This window comes from Carlito syrichta, unplaced genomic scaffold (assembly GCF_000164805.1).
Source record: "Carlito syrichta isolate Samal-C Ts95f unplaced genomic scaffold, Tarsius_syrichta-2.0.1 Scaffold142937, whole genome shotgun sequence".
NCBI lineage: Eukaryota > Metazoa > Chordata > Mammalia > Primates > Tarsiidae > Carlito > Carlito syrichta.
Genome location: NW_007087033.1, coordinates 129,002 through 142,534, shown reverse-complemented (window position 1 = coordinate 142,534; position 13,533 = coordinate 129,002). Strand labels below are relative to the sequence as shown.

At 48.1% G+C, this 13,533-nt stretch overlaps 1 protein-coding gene across 1 annotated transcript in view; it reads left to right on the top strand.

Moving 5' to 3' along the window:
* The window catches only part of FANCA (Fanconi anemia complementation group A), a 71,184-nt gene that overhangs the window by 31,767 nt on the left and 25,884 nt on the right, over positions 1–13,533 (top strand). The window contains exons 19-26 of the mRNA XM_008050038.1: positions 199–259; positions 352–401; positions 3,915–4,003; positions 6,451–6,552; positions 7,837–7,973; positions 9,973–10,043; positions 10,340–10,433; positions 10,550–10,737. Of these exons, the coding sequence (XP_008048229.1) occupies positions 199–259; positions 352–401; positions 3,915–4,003; positions 6,451–6,552; positions 7,837–7,973; positions 9,973–10,043; positions 10,340–10,433; positions 10,550–10,737 (792 nt within the window). The remainder of the gene's footprint in view (positions 1–198; positions 260–351; positions 402–3,914; positions 4,004–6,450; positions 6,553–7,836; positions 7,974–9,972; positions 10,044–10,339; positions 10,434–10,549; positions 10,738–13,533) is intronic.

The following is a 13,533-nucleotide window of genomic DNA, read 5'->3' as shown; positions in this document are numbered from 1 at the left end:
CAGCAGGTCAAGGCTGCGGTGACTGGGAGTGGCCACTGCACTCCAGTCTGGGTGACAGAGTGAGACGCCAACTCAAAAAAGAAAGAAAGAAAGAAATAAGAGCCCCATGGTGCCACCCTCTGAAATATCAGCAGTTGTCTGTGGAATTGCCCTTCTTGCTGTACTCACTGAGGCGTTGTCTGCTTTTCTGTGTTGCAGCATCTTCAGGAGGCCCTACTACATGTCTCACTTTCTTCCTGCCCTGCTCATACCTCGAGTGGTCTGTATGCAAATCTCTTAAGTTCACAGCCAGGTCTGTAGGGAGCAAGGGTGTTCCCTGTTGGCGCTCACTGGGTTGTCCTCTCTTCACAGCTCCCGGCAGTCCCTGACTCTCGAGTGGCTTTCATAGAGTCTCTGAAGAGGTATGGAGAGCATCAAGAATGGCTACTTGTTGTTTCCAGTGGGTTTTTATGATGCAAAGAGCTTGGTTCTCTAGTAGGAAAATTTGTTTTATCACCAAAGTCATTTTTAAATTTTTGGCTTCAAAATTAGTTGGTTATGGTTATTAAAACAAAATTTGCTTGATTCTGATTATCTCCACTAGCATAATTCTTCAGTGAACTGCTAGGTGTGGGAATCAAATAATTTAATGTCTCAGTACATAATCATTGTGAAAAGAGGAGAATTTAAGCAAAGAAGGAAAATCAAAGAGCCCTGAGAATGCCTCACACTGCACAATCTTTGAGCAGACTGGGTGTTCTTGTTTAGAATAATGAGGCTCTTTTACATTGTGGGCATCCAGTAAGAGAGCTGGTTGGTGTCTCAAAATTCATCTTGGAAGAAATAGAAATGATAAATCCTTTTTTTGGCAAAACTTTTAAAGTTCGGGGACCTATAAGAAGATTCAAAGGAGACGAGATTTCACTGTGTTACCCACGCTGGTCTTGAACTCCTGAGTTTAAACAATTCTCCCACCTCAGCCTCCCAAAGTGCTGGGATTACACACCCGCCCTTATTTTTATTTGTTTTTGATATAAAATGTTTCAAAGATATACAAAAGTACAGAGACCAATTTAAAACATCAATTTTAAAAACACCCAAGTACCCCCACCCATATTTTTGCTATCTTTGCTTTATATCTAATGAAATAAAACAGTTGAATAATGTTTAGTTCAGCTCCCTGATCCCATGGCCTTTTTCCATCTCCAAGGAAACCATCATCCTGGAGCTGGTACATACGTGTTTCCTCTGTATTGTAGTTTCTTTATTACATGTGCTTATATCTGTAAGTTATGCTGGTGTGTGCACACTCACACGTACACATCACAGTGTGTGACTTAGAGTCAGTATGGTGTGTCTGTCTTGCAGTGTATTTTTCCTTTTTTTTGAGTTAGAGTCTCACTCTGTCACCTAGGCTGGAATGCAGTGGCATGCTCATGGCCACTGCATCCTCAACTTGCTGGTCTCAGGTGATCCTTCTGCCTCAGCCTTCCAAGTAGCTGGAACTACAAGCATGCACCATCACATCTGACTAATTTTTCTTGATTTAGTGTAAAGATGAGGTCTCTCCAAGTTGCCTAGGCTGGTCTTGAACTCATGGGCTCAGGCAGTCCTCTCACCACTGCCTCCCAAACTGCTGGGATTATAGGCATGAGCTACCATGCCCGACCTATGGCAATCTATTCTTATTTCATAGCTATGGCGTTTTGCCTCACCTCTCTGAGATTTTTTTTTTTTTTTTTGAGACAGGTTCTTACTCTGTCACCTAGACTGGAGTGCTGTGGCATGATCACAGCTCAGCACAGCCGTGACCTCCTGGCCTCAGCCTCTCAGTTAGCTGGGACTACAGGCAAGTGCTCTCATACCTGACTTTTTTTTTTTTTTTTTTTTTGATAGAGGCAAGGTTGTGCTATATTGCCTAGGTTGATCTTGAACTCCTGTACTCAAGCAGTCCTCCTGCCTCGGGCTCCCAGAGTGCTGGGATTACAGGTGTGAGCTTCCATGCCTGGCCAGTTTATTTTTTAAGTTGAAGGCTTTCTTTTTCTTTTCTTTTTTTTGAGTCTCACTCTGTTGCCCAGGCTGGAATGCGGTGGCACGCTTACGGCCACCACAACTTTGGCCTGCTGGACTCAGGTGATCCTTCCGCCTCAGCCTTCCAAGTAGCTGACACCACAGGCACATGCCACCACACCCAGCTGATTTTTTATTTATTGTAGAGACGAAGTCTTGCCATGTTACCCAGGCTGGTTTCGAGCCCCTGGACTCAGGCAGTCCTCTTGCCTCCACCTCCCAATGTGCTGGGTTTACCGGCGTGAGCCACCGTGCCTGGCCAAGCTGAAGGCTTTTGCACCTGATTCCTGCTCTCCAGGCTGTGCATCCACTGCCTTAACTCTGGTCCAGTGTGGCGGAGTCTTCCTTTTGTGCACAACTGTGCCTTCATGCTTCTCTGTCTGTATCTTGTCTGCCTTGGTTTGCAGCATGCTTTGGAGACCATCCCAGCACCTCTTGTCAGGATGTGTGTGCTGCTCCACCTTGGCCTCCTGTGTGTATTTTCAGTGCTGGTCTCTGAGCCGCACAGTCCACCCTGGAAGGCTCTGGTGCAGGTGTGACAGGTCTGTTTGTGTGGAGATGCAGAGCTCCCCCACTCCCATATGTGTTGCCTCGTGACTGGCATCTGCAGGAGTGGCACCTTCCGGGCCATGCAGCCTGTCCACACATCCTCACCTTGCATCCTGCTGGTGTTATCATCACTCCCATGAGTCATCAGCACCAGCTCCTGGAAATGCCACTGCATCCTCATTGCAAGCCTTGGTTTTTATAACTCTGCATAGTTAGGGGCATTATTTGTTTTATTTAATAGTATTACTTATTAAAAGTAATATAAATTCATTTTTTGAATTTGGAAATTACCAAAAATGAATAAGAAAAATAAAAATAATTCATAATCTTACTGTCCACATGGTTGGTATTTTGTGGTCTAACTTTACAGATATTGATGTATGATTAATATGATATATTGGCTGGGTGTGGTGGTTCACGCCTGTAATCCCAGCACTTTGGGAGGCCAAGAGAAGGATCATTGCTTGAGCCCAGAAGTTCAAGACCAGCCTGGACAACATAGCAAGACTGTGGCTCTACAAAAAATATACAAACTAGCCGGGCATGGTGGCATGTGCCTGTAGTTCTAGCTATTCAGGAGGCTGAGGAAGGAAGATCACTTGATCTTGTCACGGCACTCCAGCTTGGGCGACAGAATGAGACCCCAACTTAAAAAAAAAAAAAGGCCAGACATGGTGGTGTGTGCCTATAGTCCCAGCTACTTAGGAGGCTGAGGCGGGAGGATCACCTGAGCCCAGGTAGTCAAGGCTTCAGTCAGCTGTGGTCGTGCCACTGTACGTTAGCCTGGGTGACAGAATGAGACCCCGCCTCAAAAAAATAAAAAGACATATATATATTTAAAAATCACGTATGTGATTCTTTTTTTTCATAAAAATGGGACCATACTGTACACAGTGTTTGTACTTAAGTTTATTTTGTAATATCTTTTGGAGCCGGGCTCGGTGGCTCAGCCTGTAATCCCAGCGCTTTGGGAGGCTGAGGTGAGTGGATTGCCTGAGCCCGCAGGTTCAAGACCCGCCTGGGCAACTTGGCGAGACCTCATCTCTACAATAAATCAAAAAAAAAAATTAGCCGGGCGTGGTAGCGCACACCTGTAGTTCCAGCTACTTGGAAAGCTGAAGCGGAAGGATCGCCGGAGCCCAGCGGGTCGAGGCTGCGGTGGCCAGGAGCAGTCACTGCACTCCAGTCTGGGTGGCAGAGTGAGACTCCAACTCAAAAAAAAAATATAAATATATATATATATATATTGGAATTGTGAACCTGAGAATTAGTATGAGTCATAGTCAACTTGGTTTTATTGTTTTCATTTGATCCAGAGCAGGTAAAATTCCCCCATCTCTGTATTCCACCTACTGCCAGACCTGCTCCACTGCTCAAGAGAAGACGCCAGAAGGTACATTCCTGGGCTCTCCTGACTGTGGCTTGGACTTTCCGTTTCCCTGATAGGGAATGTCTGCCATCCAGCACTGCAGCAGTGAACTGTGTGAGGCTGTGCTGACTTGGGCTGGATCGGTGGATTTGGAGTCGGCCCTCGACACCAGTGCTCAGGGCCAGCCATGGCACCGGGAAGGACCTCACAGGCTCTTCCTGGGAGGTCCTGAAACATAATCTAATTTGGCCCTTTCTAGACAGTACTGTGTGGAGTACAATCCTTCTCTGTTTCTTGCCTTTTTCTGTGTGCCTGGCTGGGGCTGTGGTGTGTTAGGCATGCAGGCTTTAGACGGCTGATTCTGAAGCATGTTGCAGTGGCATAGAGCCAACTCATCTCTGTTCAGACATTCCCCTGGTTCTAGGGGTTGAGCTCTTGCTGCTTCTAGAGAGCCGTGACGAGGCCAGAGTTACATGTGTGACCTAGCTGTGAATCCGTGCAGTACTGCACTGGTGACTGTGCCTCTCTCTTCCCAGTGCCTTAGGCTCTGTGACTAACAAGGCCACAGTGAGAGATGCCATCAGGAGGGGGCCCGGTTTTTTGTGACACCACTTTTTCTTGGAGTCTCTACAAAAGGAAGCAGTGTTTGTGTTTCCTTTTTAGAGCCCCTTTATGCCTACAGGGCCAGGCAGGCTGAGTGAGACTATTCTAATTAGCTGCAGTCCTGTTAACAAAAATCCTCCTTTCATAAGCTTGGAAGATTTCCAATAACCATGGATGGAGATCCAGGAATCCTCCGTGGGTAAAGGTCGAAGGTCCCCAACTTATCTGTGTGGACCAGCATTGAAAACCTCTCTGCTGTGCTGGGGAAACCACAGGACTTTGTCCTCACAGGAGCTGTCCTCCTTAACCCCGGTCCTTCGTAACCCTTGTTCCTCCTTTTGGGGGCTTGTGGGATATGTTCGGGTCATCTCTCTGGCAGGGCTTATGCACAAAGCCATGGCTTCTGTGATTTTGGGTGAAGCCCATGTGCCCAGTAACCCCAGAACATGAACTTATTTTGCTTTTTTTAGAAAAATGCAATGTATCTTCCTTTTTGTATTGAGAATGGGGTGTTAGAGGTTTGAATAAGTATATTTTGCAAATATGTAATCATGTCTAGACTTGCTTTAGTAAACCTATTTATTAATTGTATGTTGAGAACTGGTAATTTTCTTGTATACTGACTCTCATCCTTTCACATCCTAATGTAAAAACAGTAGAACATGTGACTTAGAGACTTGAGGAGCAGGGACTGAGTCGTTACCTGTCTGAAACTGCCTCTGCTCTTGTGGGCTATGCCTCTTATCTTTTCTCCTTTAATGAATGTGCTTTTTACAGTCATGGCCGTGTTGTACACAGGACCACCTTTTTAATTAAACTTGTTTAAAAATGTTTGAATTATTATTATTTTTTGTAGAGATGAAGTCTCTCTCTCTTTTTTTTTTTTTTTGAGTTGGAGTCTCACTTTGTCATCCAGACTGGAGTGCAGTGGCCGCTTCTGGCCACCACAGCCTCAACCTACTGGGCTCCAGTGATCCTTCCACCTCAGCCTTCCAAGTAGCTGAACTACAGGCGTGTGCTACCACACCTGGCTAATTTTTGATTTATTGTAGAGATGAGGTCTCGCCAAGTTGCCCAAGCGGGTCTTGAACCCACGGGCTCAGGCAATCCACTCACCTCAGCCTCCCAAAGGCGCAGGATTACAGGCTGAGCCACCGAGCCCGGCTTGAAGTCTCTCTTATATTGCCTAGGCTGGTCTCAAACTCCTGGGCTTGAGTAATCTTCTCCCGTTGGCCTCCCAAAATGCTGAGATTACAGGTGTGAGACATTGCTCACAGCCTAAAAATGTTTTATTTATTATTATTATTATTATTATTATTATTATTATTATTTTGGAATCTCACTCTGTTGTCCAGGCTGGAGGGCATTATTATTATTATTATTATTTTGGAATCTCACTCTGTTGTCCAGGGTGGAGGGCAGTGGCACACTCACAGCCACCATAGCCTCGACTTACTGGGCTCAGGTGATCCTTCTGCCTCAGTCTTCCAAGTAGCTGGAACTACAGATGTGCATCATCACACCCGGCTAATTTTTTGATTTATTGTAGAGATGAGGTCTTGCCAAATTGCCTGGGCTGGTCTTGAACCCATGGGCTCAGGCAGTTCTCTCAACTCAGCCTCCCAAAGTGCTGGGATTATAGGCATGAGCCACTGCACCCAGCCATGTTTTAATTTTTGATATGACAGCATCTGAGGTCAGAGAGCACACTTTGCCCTCTTACTGACTCCTGGTGCTGTGTCTGCCATCTGCACAAAGAAGCCTGGAGATCAGTGGTTTTGTGTTTGACTTCATGAGATTTCTCTTTCTGCAGTGAACAGTCCTGTTGAATGTGTGTTTGGCCTAATTGTTAAAGTTGCACACCTCCCATGCAGCCCCAGGAGCGAGGACAGAACCCGGCTGTGCTGAGGTGCCCCTGGGACGGCTCACAGCTGCACTGGAAGAGCTGAGAGCCTCCATGGTCGACCCTACCCGATGTGATGGTGAGGACAGGTGGAGAGCTTGTGCCCTGTGTGCATGTGGACAGCTTGTGGTCGGGGCTTCGGGGCTAGTTTGTTTTCCCTATGGTGATGGTGGCTGGTGTGACTTCCCTGTGGTCCAGCATTTGATAGTGGAGTGGGACCACAGGCCAGCGGGTGTGGAGGGTGTGTCTTCTTCCAGGCACGGTGGAGACCAGTCCTACTCCGACTGTCACATCCCTGACAGACAGTGGACGTTTAGCCACTTGGCATCTGAGTGGGACAGAGATGACGAGTGAAGTCACTAAAACACATTCTTTCCTGACTGCTTGAGTAGATGTAGCATCAGACATTCAGGTTCTCTGCCCTGTGATCCTGCTTCGATATGAAGGTTTTCTGTACAGACATAAGTATAAAGTACTTATCTGTGGTGTAAGAACAGGCACAGTGTCGAAGAACTTAGCATTCCACAGTAGAACAACTAAGTTCCAGTACTTTCAGAGTTTTATTATGACACATACAGAATCTAAAATAAATTAGCCATATTCTTGTTAATTAACTGTATTGATTTATTACAAATTGGTTTCATTCAAACCAAGACAGAGCCATGTCAACATGGAGAAAATGTTGACAAAACTTCTTTGGTACCAGCTGAGGCTGCAGTGCCCCAGACACGGTCCTTACTCAGGCCAAGTGCACGAATTTGTGACCACAGCCTTTCAGAGCTGTGCTTGTGCAGAATGTGGTGTCTGTGGGCATTGAGGAAAAGTTCCAGTGCTTAAGGAAAAGATTGGTAAATGTCAGGTCAGTCCTGTCTCTAAAAATAGCAGAGGTTTTTGTGGGTAGGTGGTGTAGCTGGGCCCACATGTGGTCTGTCGCTGTTGGCAGACACAGCCTCCAGCGTGTGCTTAGACACATGTTACAGTGCATGGTAGAGTTGGCATGGGGTTTCAGATAGAGAAAGCAAGAAGTGGAGGCTTGTATTGGTAAAGGAACACATCGGCCCCTCAGCTGATCAGGAAAAGGTAGTGGACAGTGTCTGGCCCATCTGCCCAGGCACATGCTCAGTGTCCTGAGGCTGTGAGCCCCCTGACATTTTTACTGTGCCGCCTGCAGTGTGAAGAAACATTGGCTTTCGGTGCCTGGCTGGGGGACATATGCAGCCAGCAGGATGGGTGGAGGTGTTGCACCTGGGGGAGACCAGAGATGCTGCCTGTGCTGCCTTCCACAGAGAGTGTGCTCCAGGCCCCAGCAGCACCCCTCCATCCCACATTTCCCTTCTCATCCAACTGGTTTCTCTGTTTGCAGTGATATCTACTCAGCTGGCAGTGATTTCTGACAGACTGAGGGCCATCCTGGATCACAGTAAAGATGACGGCAGCACTGAGCTGTCAGAGATTCAGCTCAGTGTCGACACTCCAAAACTCGAACCACAAGAACAGAAGGTTTGTGGGGTGCCTTAGACCAAGCACCAGGGGTCAGGCACAGTGGCTCATGCCTGCAATCCCAGCACTTTGGGAGACTGAGGTGGGAGGATTATTTGAGGCCAGGACAACATAGTGGACCCACTCTACAAAAAAGATAAAACATTAGCCTGGTGTGTTGGTACATGCCTGTAGTCTTCGCTGCTCAGAAGGCTAAAGTGGGAGCATTGTTTGAGTCCAGGAGGTTGGGCTGCAATGAGCCATTATCACACTACTGCACTCCAGTCTGAGTCACAGAGTGAGACCCTGTCTCTAAAAAAATTAAAAATTGGCTGGGCATGGAGTTGAGAGGATTAACTGCACCCAGGGGTTCAAGACCTGGGCAACTTGGTGAGACCTCGTCTCTACAAAAAAATCAAAAAGTAGCCGGGCTCGGTGGCTCAGCCTGTAATCCCGCGCCTTTGGGAGGCTGAGGTGAGTGGATTGCCTGAGCCCGCGGGTTCGAGACCCACCTGGGCAGCGAGACCTCATCTCTACAATAAATAAAAAAATCAGCTGGGTGTGGTAGCGCATGCCTATAATTTCAGCTACTTGGAAGGCTGAGGCGTAAGGATCACCAGAGCACAGCAGGCGAGGTTGCAGTGGCTGGGAGCAGCCACTGCACTCCAGTCTGGGCGACAGAGTGAGACTCCAATTCAAAAAAAAAAAAAATCAAAAAGTTAGCCAGGCATGGTGGTGCATGCCTATGGTTCCAGCTACTTAGAAGGCTGAGACAGAAGGATCGCCTGAGCCCAGGAGGTCGAGGCTGTGGTAGCCATGAGTGTGCCACTGTACTCTAGCCTGGGCAACAGAGTAAGATTCTGACTCAAAAAATATATATATCAAAATTATAAGGCATCAGTCTCATCTGTTTCTTAGATGATATAAAAAGGATTAAGGACATAGAATCTTTTAATTTTTATTTGTTTTGCTAGGTAGACGGGAATTCAGGTGTTCAGAGGCTGAGCAATATTCTATTAGGGTCGGCAGCCCCAGCCTATTTGTGTACAGAGAGCTTTTCTTATGCTTTTATTTTTATGTAGGCATGTATGTGTTTTTTTTAGTTGGAGTCTCACTCTTCACCCAGGCTGGGTTAGAGTGCAGTGGTGTAATCATGGCTCACTGCAGCCTCAACCTCCTTGGTTCAGGCAATTCTTCCACCTTAGCCTCCTGAGTAGCTGGAGGAACTACAGGTGCATGCCACCATGCCCAGCTAATTTTTATTTTTTTTTAGTTGGAGTCTTGCTCTTGTTGTCCAGGCTGGAGTGCAGCGGCATGCTCACGGCCACTGCAGTTTTGGCCTGCAGGGCTTAGGCAATCTTTCTGCCTCAGCCTTCCAAGTAGCTGGAACTACAGATGCATGCCACCATGCCTGGCCAGTTTTTGTGATTTATTGTAGATGAGGTCTCACCAAGTTGCCCAGGCTGGTCTTGAACCCCTGGGCTCAGGCAGTCCTTTTGCCTCGGTCTCCCAAAGTGCTGGGATTACAGGCTGAGCCACCGTGCCCAGGCCTAATTTTTTGATTTTTTTGTAGAGACAGTGCTGCCTAAGCTAGTCTTGAACTCAAGCGACCCTCCCGCCTCAGTCTTCCAAAGTGCTGTTATTACAGGTGTGAGCCAGCCACTGCCCTGGCTCTTTTTATGCTTTTAGAGAATATGCAGCAGAGTCTGTTTATGGACCCAGAGCCTAAACTATTTGTTTTTTGACCCTTTATAGACAGGGTTTGCTGATCCCACTCACTGCTATAAAATTTCAGAGCTGGAGTTTGTATGATGGCACTTGGCCTGTCATATTCCCAGGATTTGGGAATGGGTGTCCTTGGCACCTGTTTTCATGGCGACATGCTCTTCTAGTGCAAGCCTGTTCAGCATGTCCATGTGCAAGGCAAAGCAGCAGTGTCGGGTGTGAACTGGACTTGGGCTTGCTTCTTTGTGCTCTCGTCCTTGGGACACTTGGCCTCACAGGACCCCTGTCTTCTCAGGTTGTGGACCTCCTGCTGATGTCTTTCTGTCAGAACCTGATGGCAGCCTCCAGCTTTGCCCCCCCAGAGAGGTAAAGGCTCAGACGTTTCGCTGCATGGTTTTGAGCTGACCTGGGTGCCTCCTGCTTCTGAACTGAGACCATGGGCCAGGCATTCTAAAACTGGGGGTATCGCCCAGGCTGGAACGCAGTTCAGAGCAGATGGCAATGCGAAGTTTCCGCAAATAGGAACACAGCAGAAGACTGTGTCTGTGTTCCAGGAAGGCTGTGGTTTGGGGGACTGAGCTTTACATGCCTAGTCTGCTCATGGGACAGATGTGCAGGGCTGTGAAAGACCCGGGCTGATGGACTCACGGCTGTCTCCACAGGCAGGGCCGCTGGGCCACCCTCTTTGTGAAGTCCCTGTGTGGATATGCACTCCCTGCGCTGCTCTCCCGGCTCTGCCAGCTGCTGCGTCATCAGGTGGGCATCGGGTGAGCTCCTGCTGCATGCAGCACCTCCAGGGCTGTTCTGGGCCAGGTGGCTGCTCCCAGTGTGTCTCAAAGGTCTCTCTGCCCCTCCCCTTGCTCTCATTACAGGGCCCAACCCTGCATGCCTCGCACGTGCTGGGTCTAGCCGCCCTGGCTGTGCACCTGGGTGAGTCCAGGTCTGTGCTGCCAGACGTGAATGCGGGTCCTCTTGCCCCTGCTGGGAGCCTTCCCATCACTGAACTCTTTGACAGCCTGCTGACCTGCAGGACGCATGAGACCATGCTATTCTGCCTGAAGTAAGTGGCTCCTCTTCTTCTTCTGTTACGTATTCTGTCTCTGAAAAGTGATGCATGTCCCCCAGATAAAATACCACCCACAGATAATCACTCTTTAGCATTTTGGTATATATTCTTTCGGAATTTTATTTTATATGTATTTATATTATGTGTATTTCTTTATTTATAAAAATAAGGTCATACTGCTTTACTAAACTACTTAAATTAGTAATATTACTCAAATTAATCATAGATTGTAAATGTCTTTCCACATCATTGTTTTCTTTTTTTTTTGGTCTTACTCTGTTGGCTCAGGCTAGAGTGCAGTGGCAGAATCACGGCTTACAGTGGCCTCACGCTCCTGTGCTTGGGTGATTTCCTCTGCCTCAGCCCCCTGTGTAGCTGGGACTGCAGGTGCAGGCCATCATACCCAGCTAGTTTTGTTTGTTTGTTTGTTTGAGATAGGGTCTTACTCTGTTGCCCAGGCTGGAGTGCAATGGCATGATCCTGGCTCTCTTCAACCTCGACCTTCTGGATTCAAGTGATCCTCGAGTCTCAGCCTCTCAAGTGAGAGGCATGCAAAGACTGCAGGCATGCACCACATGCCTAGCTAATTGTTGTATTTCTTTTTTTTTTGAGTTGGAGTCTCACTCTGTCTCCTAGACTGGAGTGCGGTGACTGCTCCCGGCCACCGCAGCCTCGACCTACTGGGCTCCAGCGATCCTTCCGCCTCAGCCTTCCAAGTAGCTGGAACTACAGACACGCACTACCACACCTGGCTAATTTTTTGATTTATTATAGAGATGAGGTCTTGCCAAGTTGCCCAGGCAGGTCTCGAACCCACGGGCTCAGGCAATCCACTAACCTCAGCCTCCCAAGGTGCAGGATTACAGGCTGAGCCACTGAGCCCGGCTAATTGTTGTATTTCTTACAGAGATGAGGTCTCACAATGTTGCCCTCCAGTCTGGGCGACAGAGTGAGGGCTACCACGCCCGGCTGATTTTTTTATTTATTGTAGAGATGAGGTCTCGCTGCCCAGGCGGGTCACGAACCTGCGGGCTCAGGCAATTCACTCACCTCAGCCTCCCAAAGGCACGGGATTACAGGCTGAGCCACCAAGCCCGGCGGGTTTCTGTTTTTTTAAAGTCAAAGTCTCACTGTCGCCCAGACTAGAGCGCAGTGGCACAATCATGGCTCACCGCATCCTTGACCTCCTGGGCTCAGGCAATCTTTCTGCTTCAGCCTTGCGAGTAACTGGGACTATAGGCATGTGCCACCACTCCTGGCTGATTTTTTTGATTTTTTTTGTAGAGACAGGGTCTTGCTATGTTGCCCAGGCTGGTCTTGGACTTAAATGCTAGGATTACAGGTGTCAGCCACCGCGCCTGGCCCATGAAGTGTTTGTCTTTGATGTCATGGTGAACGTTGCTTTGTTTTGTCATGGAGTCCTCTGGCTGTTGGACTAGTTCTTTTGGTTAGATTTTTGGGTTCCCCTGTGATGAGCAGCTTCAAACCATGCATACATCTAACTTTCTCTAGAGTGAATCCCAAGGGAACTATGTTGTCAAAAAGTTAAACTCCTCTTAAAGGGTTCTGCGACTCTCATCCTACCAGTTTATGGCGGTATACACCTGCTGCCAAGTCATCCATACGTATTCCCTGAGCACTGCTGTGTGTCGGACCCTAGTCCTGGCCCTAGGGAGCATCCCTTCTCTGCAGGGACAGCTAGACGGCAGGCCTTTGCTGGGAGATTTGGGGGGCTCTGCAGATGGGGTGGTGTACTAAGCAGGAGGGAGGACCTGCAGGCTGTGCAGGGCATGGAGATATGCTCTAATCCCTGGCATAAAGTGAGCATGCAGTTGCTATGTAGACAGAGTCAAGACTGAGGCCAGGAGGCTCCTGTGGGAGTTGCTAGCTGGGGCTGGGCTTGCAGCTTTACGGACTTACGGAGATCTCTGGTTTCTTGGGCAGAGCTTGGCACAGGTGGGGACAGAAGCCCCTTGAAATGATTAAGAGACCCTGTGGGGACCAAGAGGGCAGTCAGCATTAGGTCAGGGTCTGGACAGAGGCCCCTGTGAGGGCTCATCTACAGAGAAATGAAGGAAGACCTAAGAAATACACAGGTGAGAGCAGGGAGAGAAAAGCAGACAATAGCCAGGCAACTCACCTGCCTCAGGTGGGGCCAGCAGGGAAGCAGGTGCTCCACCCCAAGAGGGCACAGAGTATTCTGTCCCTCCTGGACTCTTGGCAATACCAGACAGTCCCTGCCCACCCCAGAACCCAAGACACTAAGCGTGCTGAGGGGCAGTCTTTTCTGCAGTAGTGAGAGGTGAGGCAGCCAGTGGCCGGGGGGAGGGACTGGTGAAGCGGCTGCCTCAGGGTCTTGTGGGAGGAGGAGGAGGAGAAGTAAGAGCTTCAGAGATGCCTCAGGATATGTGTTCAAGTGAAAACAAAATGCTGAACTACAGTTCATATGCCACTTCTTGGATAAAAATGGGGAGGAGTGGGAGAAGGGAGAATGAATGCTGCTTTGTGATTGTAAAGAAGCAACAGGACTTGAGGAACATCATCTTTGCCTCATGGAACCTCTGATGTTCGCTGTTACTCATGAGAATTAATTTTTCATGTGGATATTGCAACTTTTATTTCTTTATGTTGGATTATCTTGTTTTGCACTTTAACTGATGTTTGTGGGCATGTTTGTATTTTCTTTTTTAAATCTATTTTGTTGAAGACCCATGAAATGGTAGGTATTTTGGTTTGTTTGTTTTTTTTTGAGTTGGAGTCTCACTCTGTCGCCCAGACTGGAGTGCAGTG